Source organism: Lutjanus erythropterus, chromosome 9 (assembly GCF_056507025.1).
Source record: "Lutjanus erythropterus isolate fLutEry1 chromosome 9, fLutEry1.hap2, whole genome shotgun sequence".
Lineage (NCBI taxonomy): Eukaryota > Metazoa > Chordata > Actinopteri > Lutjaniformes > Lutjanidae > Lutjanus > Lutjanus erythropterus.
In genome coordinates, this window is record NC_139325.1 from 12,744,905 (window position 1) to 12,767,038 (window position 22,134).

The 22,134-nt window shown below is 40.1% G+C and overlaps 1 protein-coding gene across 1 annotated transcript; it reads right to left on the reverse strand.

Annotated features, from left to right (window-relative positions):
- Positions 1-1,733: 1,733 nt before the first annotated feature.
- has2 (hyaluronan synthase 2) lies at positions 1,734-21,921 on the reverse strand. The gene is made up of 4 exons (XM_084725623.1): positions 21,226-21,921; positions 7,440-8,066; positions 3,337-3,438; positions 1,734-3,242 (listed from the first exon to the last, which is right to left on the reverse strand). The coding sequence occupies exons 2-4, from the start codon at positions 8,064-8,066 to the stop codon at positions 2,313-2,315; spliced, it is 1,659 nt and encodes a 552-aa protein (XP_084581749.1). The 5' UTR covers positions 21,226-21,921; the 3' UTR covers positions 1,734-2,312.
- Positions 21,922-22,134: the final 213 nt, after the last annotated feature.

The window sequence follows — 22,134 nt, forward strand, 5'->3', positions numbered from 1 at the left end:
GGTCGTCTATAGCAAACACAAGCAGGACTTGTTTCATCCCAAAATGCTGTTTCCTTCCATCAAATGCCCTTATTCACATTTCTGTTATCAGGTCGTACTTTTTTAGTACGTTAACGTGTTCTTCTCACGTTTGCTCCTTCCCTTGCAGGTTGTTTAACACAATGCAAGAAAGCAGAGAGATCACATTAACCTTAATACAGTATGTGAAGAAAAGGAAGAGAGCAAGGACACATGGAAGGCAAAAATCAGAGTCTTTGGATTGGAACTTGTCCACCGTGTCTACATGGTGGTTATCATTCAACTTGGTAGAAAGCAATACATTAACAATATTAGTGTTTTTTTTGCAACATACACCCATCATTCATATTCATCTTAAAAAACTCTAAAAATAAAACAGTCACAGCAGCAATGATACACCGTCTCTCTTCTGGTCACATGTTCACCTGGTCACCTGATTTGGTGGAGATTATATCTACCAATCAGTGATCAGTTTGAGATTCTTCACTTTGTAAACGTTGAGAAAAATACTGCATTCACGTCATATGGGAATAACAACGAGACTTGTAAGTTGTCCAGACATTCAAACACAATGGATCTGGACCCACTTAATGGCATGTTTGGATATGGATCTTGCAGCGTTTCACATTCAACAGTGAGTGATGTGGTCTGATTCATTTTAAATGGCAAATCAAGAAGTGTAACATAAAAGCTGTGCACTGCCACTGAAATTTAAGAGTTGCAATCATGAACTGACTTAGGTGATACCAAAAACAGTTTTTATGTGGAATAGATGTGTGACGGTGAAAAGGAAGTAGGCCAAACTTTCCCATATGACTTGAGTGCAACAAAAGAAAGAGAGCAGCTTCCCATTTTAAAGCCCTTTCTGCACCATTTCACCCTTTGTAAATTTATACTGTGGCTCTTCCTGAAAGAGATTTGAAAACACTGGAAAGGTACACTAATGCATTGCCCCCAGAACTAACAATTTTGAACTTGTGACATTAAATCATTAAATAGATGCAGTGTAACTTCTTGTGACCAACCAAACAGGTTCATGAGATTTACAAAGACCATCCTGATACAGATTATAATTATACTAGATAGTAGTATCTAGTATAGTAGTAGTAGTTAGATAGTGATGGTGGTGGGCTCTCTCAACACCTTTTAGGCTGGGTTGCACCAACAAGTACTGTTTAAACCCAGTTAAATCATAGTTTAACGTTAAATTATGATGAACCAAACTTTAAAACTACCCTAAATCTACCTCACTTTACTGTGACTTTAATTGGTGCTGCTGAGATGGATTGATCAAACTAATCAAGTCCCTTGACTCAATCCACTTGAGTTTTATGTGTCTCTTCTTTTTTCTTCAGTTGATCAGTTAAAACAGTCTGCCTGCTGCTGCCAGGCAGTCTTGTTTTTCCTTGTTCATTTTTTAATCTTCTATTTTTTAGCCATATTATTCCATTAATTCAGCCATCAAGTTTTCTCAAAGCAGGAGAAATTAGAACTTCTCTCCCAAGCCATCATGAGTAGGCTAACTAGGCTAACTAACCTTTTAGCTAACTAGCAAGCAGTGTAACGCTTTGTTAACTTTTTTCTTTGTTGGTGCAACCCAGTGTTGGTGTTAAGAATGCGGTCTCTGATGTTTGATTTCGAACGTGGAGTCAACTTGGCAGTGCAGGGTGCTGATGGTTTCAGTTTGACTTAAACTTGCAGTTATGTGGTGGTTCTCAGGCTTCACTTTGGTGGGAGTAATATGTATTTTGTTCCTTGTTAGGGTGTACAAACATTTCTTGGAGATACAATGATGCTCTGGAGATTAAAAAAAAATAAATCTTACTGGTCAAGTTAAACCTCAATGGGTGGACATAAAAGTCCACAGTTTCTTTGGTTCAGTTGCAAGTGAAGCCCAGTGAAAATGACATGGGTAAGAGGTAGCTAATATTATAAAGCCTAGCACTCTTGCTACCAACTGTATTTAATCTTGCCAGACTGAGCTATCAAGGTTAGCTAGTTAGCTTACAGTAGCTATCTTCAGCTAAAAGAATGAGAGTAAGCATCTGGGTAAGCTAACTAGCTAGCCTGCTGATGTTCCAAGATCATGAATTCTGTGTTTATGATTGAAAAAAGCAGCCACTCATGTATGTTTTTTTGCCATTCAAGTTTGAAAAAACTCCATTTTGGTTGAACTCAACCAGTTTTGCCTCCAGAGCTTTTCTGCATCTGAAAAACATTTGTATAAAAACAACATGGTGTGAGTGAGAACAACCCAAAAAGAGACATCAGTGGTAAATGATGACTGTAGTAAATCATACATCCAGCACCATATCATAGTGTGTTTCCTTCTTCCTCTTCCCACATTTATTTATAAGCACTGCATACAATGTCAACAGTATGACCCAGTAACTGGCATAGACAACTGCCCCGATGATCAGAACAATCTTTTCTGATTCAGGAAAGGGCTTTCTAGTCTGCTGGATTATTGTGTAGATAATCCCAATGAAGAGGATGGTGAACCAAACAGATATGGGAATCAGGCCGATGAAGTTCACCACTATCGTTTTCCTGCCAGAGGTTCCCCATCCAGACTTGTTGATTGTCGCTATTGCAAACATTTTGGCTGGCAACAGGCTTGACATGTACAGTACAGAGTAGAATGACATGAACACCATGACTATGTTACCTCTGAGGCAGCTGGCAAATGACGACTTGATCAGTGCCACCGCCTGCACAATGAGCAGAAACAACAGAATATTCCAGAGCCTTCCTTGGTAGAAGAGCTGGATGGCAGTGGCGATGAGGAAAAACGGGAAGAAGCCCGTGATCACAGCCTCGTAAGTCATCCATAGATGGTGTTTGTGGAACCACATAGAGTTGTATAGCCATTCTCTGAAATATGACTTGCTCCATCGAGTTTGTTGATTGAGCCACCGCAGGTATGTAATCGGTGTCTCAGTGAGGCACTTTGATCGTGCCGTATATTTGGTTGCATATCCGAGGCTTAGAACTCTGTTTGTGAGATGGCGGTCATCCCCAAAACTGCAGTGGGATCCCATGAAAGTCTGATTGTACCAGTCCTCAAGGAACTCATGCAGGAGGGAGTTCCGGTACATTCCTAAAGGCCCACTGATGCACTGCACGCAACCAAAGTAGGACTGGCAAGCCCGCTCAATGTTGAAGGCCATCCAGTATCGTACACTGCTCAGGAAGGAGATCCATGACTCATATTTGTTCAGGATCTATGGGGGAAAAAGTTTAACATGGAAGATAAATATAATTGATGTAAAATACACTCACAAGGAATAAGAACATAATCAATGTTTTTCCACTAACCTGCACATCTCCCCCAACGCCTCCCACCATTGGGTCTTCTTCGAGAACCTTCACCATTTCCACAGATGATGCTGGGTCCAACATAGTGTCAGAGTCACACACCTGAGTAAAACCAAAAAAAAAAAAACAGTGAATTACCAGTGTTTTAGGGCAAAAGCTCATCTGTTAATGTCATGTAAAACCGAACACAGCTTGAGGAGTTTTGCCTCATCCGAAACAAGATTCTAATGTTAGAGGGTGTCATATTATGTACAGTCTCTTGAGTCAAATGTGTGTTTGTAATACTGGGCTGTATAAATGCAATTAACTTGACTTGAGGATAGTATATAGTAGGGCTCTGATAATAACCGTGGGTTTAAGCTCATGGCCATCATTTTGTATCAGTATCATCACTTTTTATTTTGTATGGTAAATTTCATGTTATCCAATTACCTAATGCAGTTGAGATCAGCTGTGACTGATTGGCAGACTCAACCCAAGACATTGTGGGATTAGGGTTACACACACTAACAACAACAGCGACTGTTTTTTAAATATGTCTCACTTGAACAACTGGCTACATAGTTACATTAGCCCCTATGACTTCTGGTGGTACTGATCTGTTTTGTCTGTAGAACCATATCTGTAAACTTTTGGGAAACATACACAAATATGGGCAAAATAAATGCAGAATATGGATAGAAGGATTCATCCATATCTGATGTTTAGCATTAATGAGCTTCAAGCCTTTCCTGCTCAGCTTACATCATGGCTAACCCCCTTCACAATCGTGGTAAACCACTATCCCACAGGAATTGCTTTTTCACCACGATAGAAAGAAATCCATACCGTCCCAGCACGAATATACAGTCATTTTAACTGCCAGACTATTGTCTATTACATGCATAGTCTCTCCCTCTCCCCCCAACCCTCTTCCTGTCGTATTTGGTGGTCCAAAGGGAGATAAATAAAATATGTGTAACAAGTGAAAGATAATCATGCATCCAATTTAAAATTTTAATAGTGTGATTAACAACATTGCCAGTGGAGAATGCCCTGCAACAAAGAGTTACAGCTTCAAACTGAATAACCACCCACTATCTGTCTGATGCACTTTTTTAAGCTCTCTCCATTTTCTTCTATAAATGGTAATTTTCCTCCCTAACAAAATCAGGTGAAGAAAACAAACCTAGAGCCCAATTCCTATTAACAAAACACATCTGTTAGAGCCTGATGATAGTAAAAAGGCATGCAACATTGTCCCAACATGTTGAAGGGTACTGGCATGATCACTGGCAAGTTGTTTTGAAATGTCTGTTCAACAGGAGGCTTTCTGGCAGGATGCAGCTGCAGGTGTTAGACAACACTGTATCAAAGAGTTTTAAACCTAAAAATCCCCCTTTTTGTAGTAAAAACTAATTAAAATCATTTTAATGTGATTATAGTAATGAGGTTCCGATTTGCTCATTGCTCAAGATGTCTTTTTGTAAAACCACCAGCTGGACCAAATATGACGTGATGACGCTTTGTGGTTTGGCAAATGGACTGTTTGACAGAGTCAGTTTACAGTTTACTTTAATACTATAATACCAGGTTTATATTTTGGATAAACATGAGAAAGTGCTGGGTTGGGGATTTTTTAAATGAGAAAGCTCTATTTTTAGTGTAACATCTACCATTAACCTTAAACCTAAAATTAATTCACGTACCATAGCTCATGTTTCTACTAGTTAGTGTTCTATATCACAGCAAATCCTATAAAGAATGATCCAGTGTACTTTGCAACAGATTTGTTGAACTGAAAACCTACAAAAAAAAGTGGATAAATTACACTGGAATAGAGTACGAGACGGTCATTTAGGGGTTGACCATGCCCTGGTGACCTGTGTTAGGTAACAACACAGAGAAACTCTTGTTTCCTGAAATAATTACCCACATATCATTTACTAAACCACTTGGCATCCAATAAAACAATAGTGCAGTACATTACTTTTGGTTGAGATCAGATAAAGAATTATGAGCGATTAAGAGGGAGAAACACACTTTAAGTTTACCAAACATGGATGATGACATTAATACAAAGCTGAATAGCCTTGCAATGAGTCGATCATTCCAGGTGCAGTTTTACATGAAGACATCATTCCGTGTTTCCCTGTAGTACACAATCATTCATTCACAGAAAGAAAAAGTCATTGGAAAGTGCACTTAATGACACTATTTAGCAGAAGCAAGTAGATTTCAGGAAAAGGTGTGGAGTCATATAAAACCCAGACTACATCATGTGAGTACTCCACCCTTCAAATTACTTTATTCTTTAGATAAACACAATTTAAAGCTGCTAGACTATGTGACTGTTGTTGAATAGCTATATGCTAGCATGTAAAATGTCAGTTACACAGTAATACCATGCTAAAGTTTGCCACTGTAAACTATTGGTCCTACCAGACCAAATAAGGCCACAGCAGCAAACCCCCTGAGTGTATTGAACTGAGCAAATGGTGGGTTTTATGGCTTAGTATGACTTCAACTTTTTTATTTGTGATGGGTACAGTGTGTTATTTCTTCTTTCAAAAGTTGCATAGGTTTGCTTTGCTGGAAAACTAGTATGCTCTTGGTTCATGACCATACTATCTATTTACTGCCCACAGCACAAAAACAGCTTTTCTGGTACTTCATCAGCTTGTGTGTTGCCAAGCTTGGCACTGCGGTTAATGTTTTTAGCTCCTGTTTATATTTTAAGCCACATTACCACACAATGATAGCATTATTAGACTGTATTAGGCAGCCAAACACCCTGGGGAACTGGCTTTTCCAAACCTGTAATTTAAGTGTCGTTAACATACACTCACATTATTATTGTTTCACTGATTTTTACTGACAGCAGTATTTCACTAAACCCCATATACCTTTCAGCCCTACAGAAATATCTTATTCAAGTTAAACTTTAGCGTAGCAACAGAGCACACGCCATATTTAACCTTTCTTTGACACAGTTTTGGGCCCCGACTGTGAATACCACTCATGTAGATGATGTAACACTCAGCTCTGTGAAACAGATCTGTTATTACACTTAGACATCAGCCACTGCTTCCCTTCTCCACGCTACACTTCACAACACGATGCACACAGCCGCCGTCCATCTAAAAGCAACACAAAAGACTCTTTGTGTAACCCATATTTGGCTTGGCAGAGCCCCCCCCCGTCCCCAGACATCTCTTCCTCCAGCTCTCTTTCTTTTCCCTCTCCCTCTATCTTCACACTTATGTCAAATGTCCTTGTCTTACCTGTGTGTGTGCTTGTGTTTATAACCAAAAAGACATACACACAATCACATACCACTGAATATCTTACCTGTTATTTAATGGTGTCTAATTTGCACCATTGACGCACTTCTTTCCCCCCTTCTTTTTTTCTCTTTTGCCATTTTTGCCCACTTTTGCATCCAATCTTCTAAACATCTAAACATTTTTGTTTATCATCAGTCCAATATGTAAGAGCATTGAGCTGTATTGTTACTGATACCGCCATGCTAGAAGCTCTGTAACTGTATTTAAGCAATGCTAATGTCAAAATGCTAACAAACTCACAATGACAATGCTAACATGCTGACATTCAGCAGGTATAATGTTTATGCCATGTTTACCATCTTAGTTTAGCATGTTAATGTTAGCATGCTAACATTTGCAAGTAAGCTTTTCTGCCCCTTTTGCATAACATCTAGTGACTAGGGTGACCAAACATCTCCATTTTCTGGGTACAGTCCCTGTTTATGTTGGCTGGTCCCCAACTGGAGCTGTCCTCAGAAACGTCTCTGTTTTGACCCTGATTTTATGTGGAAAGAAAGAAAGACTGGGCAGCAGAGCCAACCGCTTGACGTCTTCCTTTGCCAGGAATAATGCAAAAATACAATGTGCTGAACAATTGCAGACTGACCATGTTCTTTATTGAGTGCACCATACTGTAATTTTAATGATATATTGACCACCAAACTGGAAATGTCTCTGGTTTTCATTTCAGAATCCTTAATCTAGTTATTTACTTTATCCATCTTTCCTTCTTTTCACCATTCCTTTATTCTTCTCATCTCTATTACAGCATATCCATTTCTGGTTTGACTGACTCACCTGCACATAGTCCACGCTCCTCCCCAGCGCTTTGAAGGGTGTGTACATGACCTCTCTCTTCCCTCCCCACTTCTGCATGATGCACACACACTTGTTGTTCAGCACCAGCCTGGTGACGTGCTGGACGCTCTCAGCATAGCTCTCGTCCGTCTCCCCGGGCCCTCTTTGGTGAAAGTTATTCCGCCACACGTATGTGGCCGATTTGTCCCGTCCCATGACCTCTTTAAAAATCTCCATCATGTACATATCGTCCTCCGAGTTCCCGTCGATCACCATGATCACTTTGATCCCCGGGTACGTCAGCCTCTTCACCGACACCAGGCACTTCCTCAGGTAGTTTGGGTCCTCCTGATATGCAGCAATGCACAGTGCCAAAGATTTGTTCAGTTTGATCGGTGTCTCTAAGGACCGCCGCATGTTTCGGTGTTCTAAGAGTGCAAAGAGGCTCTGGATAATGAGGTGGATGACCAAGATGGCGCCGTACAGGCCGAAGGAGAGGTGATTGCCGGCTGTGGTGAAGAACTGGTAGCCCATGATGTAGGCTGTGGAGATGCCCACCAGGAGGGACACACCAAACATGGTGGTCCCAAATATCCGCAGGTAGGTGAGGACTCTGTGACACCTCATCTAAGGACAGAATGTAGAAAAAAGAATTTCATTTAGTCAGTGTGATCCAAAATGTACAGGATTTTATTAGTATTCATTACAAGCCTTTCTTTTTAAGGGATAGTTTGGATTATTTGAAGGGCGGTGTATGAGGTACAAATCCATAGTCATTAGTTGAAAGCTGAAAAATGTACTGCTGTGGACAGGGTCAGCAGCAAAACATCTTTTAACCATTTAAAATAGGTCCACCTAAAAAAGTCAATATCATTTTTTACACTATATTTAGAATATTTTTGCCACTTAATGTTGCTGCCACACAGCCTTTTCTAATGAGAAACCATTGTTATATAAGCTTAATATCAGTCTCTCTCACTTAACCAAACTCCACTGACAAAATCTGTAATCTGTAATCAGCCATACTTTACTTAGCTTCTGTGCTGCCGACCCCCCCCCCCCCCCCCCCCCCATTTGAAATATGCTTTTAAATATACTAAACAAAAGAATGAAGAAAGAATTTAAAATAATTTGGAACTACAAACATACAATGACACACAGCTCACACAGAAAACACTGCCCTCAATAGCAGCAGAAGGATTTATGGAGTTTTAATAAGGAACAACCATGAAAAATGCTTATTCACAGCTTTTCAGCATACTCTTCTGTGGCGCACACAAACTTGTTTTATTACAACAAACCCAGGTAGAGAATGCAGTAAAGTTTCTCCCCCTTTTTTTTAACTCCCTCCTCCCCCCTCTCTTTCCCTCTACCCCTCCCCAAAATCCCTGTCTAAATGTCAGACAGTTGTGAGTAGCCGATTGTTCCAACTCTCCTTTAGTGTGGGTGGGCGCACATTACAAGATTTCTTGACCTAATTAACCAACAAGCTGGCTGCCCCTGCCAAACGTCCGAGCTCCAAGTGCTCTCTAAATGCCTGGGGGAAACTATTATGACTTTTTTTTTTTTTCAACTGTATTGTAAAGAAGGGGTTCAAAAACATTTTTCAGGCAGGCACTGGGCTTTTCTGTGTGTTTTTATGTGGGGACATCCCCTGCTTTTGTGTCTAAAACTCTTGAGTGACAGTCTTTTATAAACCTGAACCCTGCTGCACAAAATCTTCTGCTCACAATCCTGAGGTTTGTTTCCAGCCCTCATTATGTTGCTACCGCCATCTGTTTGGCAGACCAGCGGAGACCCACTCAGCGTGGCTCAGCCCGGCTCAACACAGAGCGGACCACCCTGTGATGTCATCTGTTTATATCTCCGTGGGAAGAAGACAAGAGCTTTTTAGATTTTTTTTTAATGCTGCACGTGTGCTTCTTCCCCTCGGTCACTCCCCATAGAAAGTAGAACAAGAAAATCATTGCTTGGATTAAACAGAAAAAATGACACGTACTGTGGAGAGACAGAGAGAAGATGCTTTTCTGCATATTTCAGTGTTTTAGATTGGGAGGAGTTTGACCTTTTGACACGAAGTTCCCATGAAACAGCTAGCAGTGTGGCTATTGATTTCTTGTTAAACTGGAATGACTTATCACAGATATTGGTTGCCATTTACAGTAGCCAATAGCACTGTGCATTATGCCATCCTGCCACTGAAAGCTCCTAGGCAACATGGCCAGACTGGGACCAGAACAACCTCCAAGACCAATGGAAGACAGTTTGATGACAGGGAAAAGGTTTTCTGTTGGGATTGGTTCCCAGCACCCTGTGTCATGGCTTACTGAGCTAACGGCAGTTAGCAGTTACCTAATGTACTTTAGTAACTAATAAAGACATCTCTTCATCTGGAGACTCTGAAAACAACCTTTGTATGGTATTTCCTGACCGTCCGTGTTCACTCGGAGGCTGCTGAGCCTGGTTTTGTTGCCTGCTAACAGTTAGGCTTAGCTACTTCAGCAACACATAAGATAAAGCTCTTTCCTTCAAGAAACTCAGTAAATGACCTCAATACTTTATTCCCTGTCGGTCTCAGGGGCTATGTTTGTCCTGGTGACCAGTCGTGTTCACTGGGAGGGTGTTGCTTGGGTTCTGTTGCCCTGCAAATGGTAGTTAACAGTTTTGGTTAGCTACTTTAGCAACAAGTTAGCTAAAGCGAAAAAAAAAACAAGATTTGAAGCTGTGCGGCCGGAGGGCATCAGAGGAAAACCAGAAAAAAAACTACATAAATTATGATCCAGTTTCACGCAAATTAGTGAATTGGGTTAGAAAACTGTGTTTTTGTACAGTGAGGCCCTGAGAAACACTCTAAATAGATATAATTTCCTTTGATGCTCTGCTGCATCATAAACAATAATGGCATTTCATTGGCCACAAATTTTGAGTCATTAACAGCATTTAATTGTTTTCCATAAGAAGAAAAAACACTGAAATACCATTAAAAATACCCCAAAGTACGAAGAAAATTACTTTTTTGGTGAGATACTGGCATGTAAGTTGCATAGCACAATACATATTTCAAAAAAAAAAAATCTAAACATGAGTCAGTAGGATGCCCCTTGTGCGACATCTTTTTAAAATTTTAAGCTGCATTTTATATGCATTTTAAGATTGTTTTTGAGCCTTGCAAACAATTCATATGATTGCATATTTCATCATGATATATCATTACATGTAAGTTACACGTGCAGGTTAAGTCAACACAAACCAAAACATATGAATCAAGACAAGCAATAAAGTCATCAAAAGAAGAGTACACAAAGCCCAGCAGTGTTTGTGATTTGGCAAAGTTGTTCACACCACACCTAAACACACAAGACAGATGGAGGGAGGGAGAGAGTAATACATAGAGAGGAAAAGAGAAGTGATTGTAAAGACAGTTGGGGAGAGAAGAAGAGGAAGGCTGAGCCAGAGAGAAAGGACGGGAAAGACAGTGAGTAAGAGCAAATAAACAGTAAGAAGAAAGGTATCTAACAGGACTGGAAGAGAAAAACAAAACAAGAGACAGTGAGATAGTAGAAGCAGAGAGAGAGTCTAAGCTGGAGGGAGAAGAGTATGAACACACGCCCCTTGGCTTAGACATAATGCCTTGTTCATTTGATCGTTGGATGAGAAGGCCACAACCAGTGTAGCAGGCCTCCTCTGGCACGTGGCAAGGCTCTTAACGTCAGCCGCTCATTTACAAGACCCCTGACACACACACACACACACACACACACACACACACACACACACACACACACACACACACACACACACACACACACACACAAATGCACATATAAAAGTGTATTATGAGAGGGAGAGAGAGGAGTGTGTGTCTGTAAAAATACACATTTTTAATTGTGTTAAGCTGAGAGAGCGTTTCACCTTAGACCTCCTTAAGTTTGTGCACATGTGTGTGAGTGAGTGTATAATGTTTCACAACTATATAAGGTAGTGCAGAACAAACTCTTTCACCTTGTCTCCTGTATCAACTTTAAATGAACTCAGCCACTAGTTAGGAGAAAACATGTTTTACCATAAATGTGCCATCAGAACATATGGACCTAATGGTTTGTGAATGTTTGGTTAGTGCAGTTTATGTTGTGGAAATCCTTGGTATCAGGACAGGAAGTTGATATACTTCCATGACCAGGGCATGACAGGGCAGATAGATTCACACCTACAGTGAATATACTGTTTCCAATTCACGTAACCTATAGGAGGAGGAGGAAATCAAGAACATGGAGAAAACCAGTGCAGTGCAAACAACATTTGTTGCTTTTCAGCTGCTTGTTTATTTATGAATTGCACTTCACTGATATGAGCTTGCTCTGGTTAAAAGTTTGTGGATAGCCATGTTTCCACCCAGTCCCCAGAGCTTTTAGTCCCAGGAACTGCTTTTTATCGAACTTAAAAGGTTCCTTGTCTGTCCAAAGACCTGCAAACACTTGACCAATCCGAAATGTTCAGGGCAGCAAAATCCCATCCCCTGCAATGTTATTTGCTCTTGAGGTGAGTAATTGGCTGCACAGATTTCCCTGAATATCGGCGCCTGCTCCCATTCACACATGACTCAATGCAGCAAATGATCCTGAATATTTCAGGGATAATCTGCATGTGTGAAAAGGCTAATGAAGTTTAATTCAGGTCATGATCCACAGACAAAAAACAATTGATCTTATTGTAGAACAACTGAAATTCTGTCAGAGCAAGTCATTTCTGTGAATTCACGTGATTCAGTGCAAAAAACACACAGCTCAGACAGCTTCTTGTTAGGATGTTTCACTCCTCAGTGTCTCGAACACCCTAATGGGTGTGATCCAATTCAATCATCAAGACTAAGAATTAGGTCAGAAGACCAAGATGATTAACTGCAGACTACAAATCACCAAACACAGAGGTGAAGCCTCTAATCAGAATAGTATCTGTGACAGTGGAGGTGTCATTGACACATGTGGATTTTGTCACTTTAGTAGTGTGTGTGTGTGTGTGTGTGTGTGTGTGTGTGTGTGTGTGTGTGTGTGTGTGTGTGTATGGATATCTGACATATGTGGGTGCGAGCTGAACATGTCATTAACACATGTGGATGATATCATATCTTTTGTTTGTTTTTGTATCTTGGTGCATGTAAGTGATAGAATCCCGTGACTATCTCCTGGCCTTTGTATGTGTGTGTGTGTGTGTGTGTGTGTGTGTGTGTATATATATGTGTGTGTCCAACCCTATGGTGACCTTGGATTGGATGCTTTAGCAGTCTCACTCTGACATCATTGACAGTCTCCTGAGTAAAACTCCCACTGGCTCTGTCTCAGGGATAATATTACAATAATGTTGTGAAGTCTTGCATGGATGGAGAATAGATGGTGGGTTAGCAGGAAGATGGACAAATGAATGAATGAATGAATTAATCAATCAATCAATCAATCAATCAATCAATCAATCAAAACAATACAGAGATTGATAAAAGAATGTGTTAGGAGTGGCAGCAGCCTAGAACAGTGTGCACTGGGGTAAAGTTAACTGGATTGAATGCCTGAACCCAGCAACATTAAGCAAAGCATTGAACCCTTCAACTGCAACATAATGTTTAATTCATTTGAGTGACATGATTTGAGTTTATAACCCTTTTAGATATGGATAGACCTGCACATACCCCTCCACCTCAACAAATGTTAACTGTAAAATTATTTTTTCAACTAGACCTATGGCATGTTACCATCTGTACAACATATTTCTACTGTAATAGTTGGATGATTACTGATAAAAACACTAAGAGTTCACTTAGGCATCACTATGCTCTGCTAGCTAAATGTCAATTTCAGAACGCTAACAGGCTCACAATCACAATCCTAACATTTAGAAGATGTATTGTTTATGCCATATTAGTGTGTTAGCATGCTGACATTTGCTAATTAGCACGAAACACAAAGTAAACCCGGGACTGATGTGAATATCAGTCTTACAAGTATTTAGTCATAAACTTAAGTATCGGACAAACTGAAAATTTGACCTTCTGATGGTGTTAGATGAACTGTTAAGGGATTAGCACAATTATTACAATCCATTTTTGATGGGATTATCACAAATCTTACTTAATGTCAGACAAGAGGTACAGTCAGGTGGAATAAATCTCTGAAGAACATGAATATCTGCGCTAAATTTAATGGAAATTCTTCCAGTCATTAAATAGTTCAGTCTGGACCAAAGTGGTGGACTGACCAACAGAGAAAATTACATTGTCATCCATAGACCAATGCTACCAGTACGGCTAATAATGACTGATGCACAAACAAAAATCATCCACTCAACCTGAATATTTTGGGGCAATGCAGACTTTGAATTGAAAATTTGTGGTGTCATCTTTTGAAGACACATCACTATCCCAATTACACTTTAAAAAAAGAAAAGCTGAGAGAGAAATAACGCAACCAGCTGCAAAATCTTTCTTACTCTACTCAATTAAAGGCTAGTTTGTTGTGTCTTTAAAATGTATATAATTGTGTGTCAAAGGTTATATATTGAACTACAGTCTCAGATTAAGCATGCTAGTGTTTCTGTTACGCAGAGGACTAAATTTAATTTATTTTATCTTTGTGAACTATTTTGGTCCTACAGTATAATAAGTGGTTGAGTATAGCCAGGAGAATCACCACATGCTGTAATAACCCCTTATGTATGTTACATAACAGTGGATAGCTGTCAGATATATTTGTGGCTAGTATGGGTAAATGTGAATGCCATTAAGTCTCGCTGCTGATGCTGAACGCAGGCCATGTGTTCATATGTGTATGTGTGTACGTGCAAATTTGTGAACTAAGCATACGTAGGGTTGTGTGTGTGTTTGCTCATGTGCGTACATGCACACAGGAAAAGATGTACACCGTCTCAGTGTACAGTATGTCCACTGCAGAGAGGAAGAGCTGGTTTGGCTAAACTCACAAGAGAGCAGTAGAGTCCCTGTCAGCAGGGTCCCTGTTCCAAGGCCTGTGATGGGACGTAAAATATAACAAGGCTCGCCAGACTCTGTGTGTATGTGTGTCTTTAAACAGTAAGTACCATAATGTGTATGTGCATTCTTGTGTGTGTGTCATTACTGTATTCTCTGCAGAGGCAGTATAAATCTGAAGGAGATCCAAGAAAGACAGCTTGCTGGTCTGTGTGGAGCTGAGATAACATAAAGCTTACATCTTTATGTTATTGTGACTCAGCAGTCACTGGCTGCAAGTGTAACACTCACAAATCAGCCGCTCTGGCCAAAAGAGTCTAATTCACAAATCAAACTTTACTGTTGCTCTGAAGAGTGAGCCACCTTACATCAGCAGCTGGTGGGTATGAATACAGCAGAAGATTGAGAAAAGGCTACAAATAATTTGATAAACTGAGGGCATGTTTATGATGATGTCACTCTTAATCTACAATAGATACAGAAGCTATATTCATGATATTTATAGTTTCATAAAGGCCTATTAATGTTGATCTATTCAAGAAATACTGTGAAAAGTTTATGCTTGCATCAAGACGGCATTGGAAAACCAGACTTGCTGAGGTTGTACACACCTTTGAAATCTCACAGGCATGATTGTTCTGCCAAAAGAAAGCACACACATGCAAAAATGTGGAGATATACAGTCTGGAACCTGGACAAGCAGTGCACATACTCGTGTGTGTGTGTGTGTGTGTGTGTGTGTGTGTGTGTGTGTGTGTGTGTGTGTGTGTGTGAGTGTGCAAGCTGGGTAGGGCTGGAAAAGGCCAGGATGCATTTTAAAAGCATTAAATGTGGAGATGGCCCTCATGACGGCGGTTGTAGCAGGATGCCGGAAAGGCTCACATGTTCCTGAGCTGATGATGAGGCAGAGGAGAGGGAGCGGCTGGGAAACACTCAAGACTTGGCTGCTGACTTAGGCGAGAGACACTCGACACAGTCAAGGCTGGCTCGTTACTTACTGCCTACTTTCTTGAGCTGCTATAAAATATAAAGTCTGCGTATGTGATAGAGATTTGTTCTTTTTTATTTATGATAAATGAGCAATAATCAAATCTAAATGAGATGAGATGATGTGAATGCAGTAATATGTGGCAAATATTGAATAATATAGAGTAGGGTAGAGTTGGGTAAGATGAGCCAGTTTTTCTTATGTTGTCCTCTAGGCAAGCAAAAATGACACACAATCAAAATTTCACCTGATATCAGGAACTGACATTATAAGAATGCATCCTTGGCAAAGGGGCCTGAAAAGTTTAAAGCAATATTATGTATGAGTTGGTCATTTTTGTGATTTGGTGCCTCGCATTTCAGAGTGCATACCCTCCTTGCTCTGTTTGTGCATTTGAACTGGCTTGGTACCTTGGTCAACTGTCTCTTTTCCTGTAAAAGTGACAAACAGTATATAGATTAGCTTGCTAGTTAGCTAAACTTTTGCTAACATTAGCACAGCTGTGTCTGAAATTACTTAATCATTTACTAGTACATCTAAAAAAATTGTTTTCTTTTCAACTTAGATGAGCACATAACGAATCTGAGTATATGAAACAAGAAAGGAGAAAGTTTACTGATGTGCCAAACTAGCTCAACCATTATTGGAGCACAGAGCAAAAAGGGGCGGGACATAGGTAGGGTCAACTCACTTGTATAGTGCTGTCATAAATATGGACAGTTGTACTTGTACATTTGTTATGATCACATTACTCAAGATAAAAAACTAACATGCACAGTTGCCTAGAAACAGGGGGTTTGTCAACTTACCCCACCGGCTCATGTGACCCCACTCTCCCCTATATTAATATATGGATAAAAAAATCAACAATTGTTATGTACTTTAATGGATGTTGTACTGCTTTAGACAGTTTACTATGATAGGAAATGAACACTCTAATTGAACTAAAAGGTCATGGAGGTTTTCAAAGACACCGTTAGGAAGTCTCTGAACCTCCTCACACCTCCTCTTTCTCTTCTTCTTCCTCCTTCCTCTCATAAACCCCCCAAGCGGTCAAAGTGTGCTGTTGTTGTGGGAGCGTTGTCATTATGAGAACCAGAGCTACACAGTAACACCACCCACTGAGCCGCACCGCACTACTCCTTACATGATTAGAATCAGGTGGACAGAGCCACAACTGGCAAAGGCACAAAGTTACAACATCACAAGTGAGTTGACTTTGGCACTCCCCCTTCTCCTCCGTCCTCCTCCCGCTGTCTCTTTTATTTCCTTCTGTAAGCTATTAGAATCAGGTGTGATAAGGCTCGAACTGGCAGAGACACAAAGGTTACAACATCCTAGAAGAGTGTTTTGTATTACTTACTATACATCAGTGTTCTTGCTGTGCATCATCTCATTCTGTTACCACAACTGTGTGGCTTAATTTTATTCAATTTGAGAGTAAAGGTGGGCGGTGAAGCAGCAGTTCATCATTTAATAAAACACTGCAGTAAACACGTTGCCTATTTTGTGGCCAAACTCTGCTGTTTGGTATTTTGGCATGTCTTCATCCTTTGACTCATCCCTTGCTTTCCTTTTTTTTTTTTTGTGAATGAGCAGAAGGAAGCGATGCAACCAGAGGAAGATGAGGAGAGGAAGAGACTTAAAGGTGGAAGACTACAGGATTTAGTGAGGAAAGAGAGAAAGCAGGTTGGAAGGAAGTGAGTTTGTGAGAGAGGGAGGGAGGGGTGGCAGACACCGAAAGAAGGAAGGGGGGAGAAGAGACTGGTGGCACGGCGGTGGAGTTGGCTCAGCTCGCTGCCAGCTGAGGTACTGGATTTAAGCCACTGTGGCAGGCTCCAAGATTTTCAGCCAAATTACAGATCAGTCAAAAAATTCCTCCTCCTGCAGCCGTTCCTCTGTCTGGTTATTTATTTTCTTTTATTCCTTATAGTGCATCTGCACAATGACAGACAAATTGATTTTTTTTTTTCTTTTTGGTAATACTTTACAATACAGTACAGAAAAATAAGGCATGCTACTAAGAATTGAGTGAGTAACGAATCAGGAATGACCTGATAGTTAATAAAGCATTAATAAGTGATTCCTGAATAATTGTGATTTGGGGACTATATAGTAAATACTATATTGATGAATGATTAGGTAATGATCAGTTGAAGTGATGTGATATTGAGTAGTTACTAAGTATTCCCTCAGTACTTGATAAGGGACTACATAGTAACGACTCAGTATCATGTTTTCTTGAAAGGGCACCAAAAGAGTAAGTAATGATTAAGTAATCAGTAATTACTGAGTCAGCAGGTGGTTCATATATAATCAGGAACAACTTGTGAAGAAAGTGGTCAGTAGAGCTGCATCAATTAGTTGATTTATCGATTAATTGTCTACAGTTAAATTAATCTTCAACTATTTTGATAATAAATCAAGCATTTTGACTAATTTTTAAGAAAAAAATGTCAAAATTCTATTATTTCAACTTCTCTTATGTCTCTCTTACGTCTTTTCTCTTATTTCTTTAATGCACTATGAAAGAAAACTAAATATCTTTGGGTTGCAGAGACAACAAGACATTTGAGTACTTCACCTTGGGCTTTGGGAAACAGACATTTTTTAGGGACCAAATAACTAATGAAATAATCAATGAAATGATCACCAGATCAATCAATAAATAATATAATTGATAGTTGCTGCCCTGGTGGTCAGTTGATTCATTCATCTACCAGGTCGTTCTCTAGTAACTCTATTATTTACTACACATTCCTGAAATAAGTTATTTAGAAATTGCTCATGAATGCCTCATTTTCTGATTCATTCCTCACTCATTCCTTAGTAACCATCACATTTTATACACCGTACTGTGAAGTGTTAACATTTTTTTTTCTTCTTAGCATTTCACAGCTTCTGTTTGGCTTCTCCTGCTTCTAAAGACCAAATTTCTGCCACAGCAAGTTTAAAATTCTTTTTTCTTTCATGAATGCAGACTGTCTCTGTCATCCATTGATCCAACACTTTCCCTTATCTGACTACAGTTATCAACAGCTCTAAAATAACTGGCTTCCTCTCTGCATGGAAGAAAATTTCTATTCTGGCGCTCTGTATTATCACAGTTAATTACAGCTAAGAGATAACATAACAGACAGAAACCCATAATCAGCCTGAAGGATGAATGAAGTGATGATTGGAGGTATTAAGGAGGAAATAAAGGATGAGTCTGCCGTGCAGCTACTCAAACACAGCTCACTTTATGCAGCTCCTGGGTTGTTTTATGTTATAATGTAATGCCTATGCATTAGCACTGGCATCAGTCTTCCCTGTGAGACTGTGACTCAGTATGAGGTAGTGGGAATCTAACCCAGGACCTCACTGACATCCAAATTTTCACTTTTATTGGCTTCACTGCTACTTTACCCAGGGAACCTGGAAAAAAAAACTGGGGCATTAATGCACAGTAGATGAGGTAGGTGGTGGTGTTGTGTGCTTGGGAGGGGCAGCACATATGCTCTCCTTACTTCAGTCGTTATACGTTGCCAGCCCCTAGGCCCTATAGACTGCAGGACCCCCGCTGTGAGCAGTAATGGCACGTGAGACTTGTTGGGAGCCCTAATGGAGGCCAGTCATGGAATGCCTTCCTCTGTGAAGTAGTAAACTGCTCTGTGTGCTGTGTGGAAGCACATCCTGTAGCAATGAGTGTGCAGTAAACTGTATCACTGTGTCATCAATTGAACATGGTAAAAAAGTGGCATGTTTTCCTTTTTGGGGGGCATCATCAGCTATAGTATGTAACTGTGACCTTCATGCACTACCACAATCATGCACATGAGAGTTAAAACTCTGTTACAGTGTTTTTTGTTCCACTAACTGGCACCAGAGATGAATTGCCCCCCTCACTGTAGCACACTGAGCCCCACTCTCAGCAAAGGAACTCCCTCGAGGGCTGAGATTAGGGACAGTATGTTGGCATTAGTCTGGATACATGTGTGCACTGACAGAAGGTCCACATGTGCAGTGATTATACAAAGAACTGGCATTCTGAAACTATAATTTAAAAATCCAGCTGATCAAACGAATTAGTTTGGTGGCTACTGTTAAAATTTCTCCACATACACACTGTAAAAAATATCTATTTGTTTTAACTTAAAAAGGCTCATGTCTAAGCTTCCTTTAAGTTTTAAATTTGAATTTGTAGAGACAAGTTGAGATCATTTTGCAATATGCAAAACAAATAAACTTTTCTAGCCAAATAAACTTCATAATAATTCAGTTGCATTTGAGAAACTAAAACATGTATATTTATGTTAAGCAAATGAGAACAAATGTTGTTTCAATTAAATTCCTGTATGACATTTTTACAGTGTACAGTAATACTGGACAAATTTGTAAACAGTCTACTAATGTGAAAAAATGGGACTTTGCAGCTGTTTCTTCACCAGTATGCCAACATAAAGATGCCATAAAGTAGAATGTATCTACAGTATAGTTTGATATACTGTTGGGAAAGTCAACAAGTTTAAGCCCAGATATGTAGAATTGATATATAGACACTGACAGTAGACTAAATGCATCAGTCCTTACAGCTGGATATCAGAATGGTTCCAGATTGTTCTCACTGTGTGAGAATTAAAATGCTTCATGAACAGATAACCCAGGTCAGTAGGAAGTTGATTCCATGTGTAGGACAGAAATAAATGGCAGGAATGCTCACTCATCCAACTCACAGATGGACATTCCTCGTGTGGGTTTTTTATATGAGATATTAATATATGAGAGCAGGGTAGGCGGCTAGAAGGAAGCCAGGATGTCAAAAGAGGGTGACAGATGTTCATTTGCATTTCTGTATTTGTTTGTAATATGTAAAGTGGATGTGTGGGGAAGTCAGAATGCCAACAGTAAGCAAGAAATTTGCAAATATGTCCTAAGGGCGTCATGTTTTGGTGGCACATCCCACAAATTCATGTTTGCATGCATCTATATATTTCTGATCTGTCTGAAGCTGGAAGGGAGGAATGATGGGTGAACTGCTGAACATTTCAGCAATAAGGAAATGTCTGCCAACTCTACATAGCCGCCCACATTACATTATTATCAACAATTACTAAATTATTGTCTCAAACGAGAAGGCTGTTCAGTAATCACGTGTGCGCAAATGCCGGTATTTCACATTCAGGCATCAAATTACGCGCTCTGACCACGAGGCACGCTGAACGTGCCCAAATCCAGCCTTCCCATTGGCTCAAGAACCTCAAAGAATGACGTACAACCTGCGACGTCATCAATTTAGTCGATTCCCAGGGTAGAATAACTGTCTCTGTAGATTTATATGATTAGAAGACTTTATTGGCAGATCGCGCACATTTCCACAACTGGCACAGTTGATACAAGGAGGTATACATATTTCAGTGCCAATAGGACACATTAAACTTTTAGCCGCATATTGTCTTACTTTTAATGTAATAACATTTAAAACACAGTACCTACCATCTGTAGAGGAAAAAAGACTCCACTTTCAATTTTAATCTTCCATAGATGCTATCCAGGTTTTACGCAGGACGCGTTAAGGCGCAAGAAGAGAAAACAATCCCTAGTGACAGCTGGCATGCCCACCAACTTAAAGCATCACTCCCTTTAATGAGCTTCAATATTAGACAATATTCTTATTATTTAAAAAATATGGCAGAAACTTTATAGAAATGTCATCAACATGCTCAAAAAACATGTAACACGTCTAATTCGTTTCTAAACCGCTTCTACATCAGTATGACTGTGATTTATCACTTTCTGTCAGCAGGCTGGATGGTCACCGGACCAAATGATCACTGGCCGCCTACCTTGAAGCAGCTGTCGTCCTCTCGTTCGTCCTTGAGAAAGGATGCGGTCAGCTCCGGCTGCTCTGGTACCGCTCCGCAGGGAGAAAAAGTCTCGACAAAGTTTGAAGGGACACTTGTGGAGTGATGAGTCTCATGAATCCGGCGAAAATGATCCTCATTAATAAGAAAAAGAAAAAAAAAAAAGCACGCAGGTTCCTCTAAGTTTGCTCAGCTGGATGCGACTTCTCGTCTTCTCTAGTGTCTGCAGTCATTAACTGTGCACTGCATGATTCTTAAATGTAAAAACACAAATATCATGTCAGTCAACTTTGGCATCATTCATATAAAAAAGTATAAATAAAAATTCAAAAATGATAAATATTTTCCTCATCAACTTCTGACAGTTTAATTCATTTTTCAAAAGTTTTTAAAAGTCACAAAAAAAGGCATCAACTTTGGCTGCGTCAATCATATTGACACAGAAGAAGATGAAAAAGTTTCCAGCAATTACTCTGACAATCAAATTTGGATTCTGCTGTCTTGAGGGGCGTGTAGGTAAGTATTTCTATAGTTTCCCCGAGCATCCAGGTTACACAGCGCGCAGAGAAGTGGCCAAAATTTTCTCTGTGCCGCTGCTGTCTAATGCCTTCCAGACGGCTGTGTGTGCGTGTGTGTATGTGTGTGTGTGTGTGTGGAGCCTCCTTTATGGCTGCTGCGGCTCCCAAACCCCTTTTACCGGGCTACAACAGATTTGCGTGTTGTTTTAATAAGAGGGGATGGTTTTGGGGGGCATGAGGAGGAGCGACGGAGAGAAGAGAGGGAGTCACTCATCCAAACTCATTCAAACTCCTGAGGTAGCAGAGAGAGAGAGAGAGAGAGAGAGAGAGAGAGAGAGAGAGAGAGAGAGAGAGAGAGAGAGAGAGATGTCCA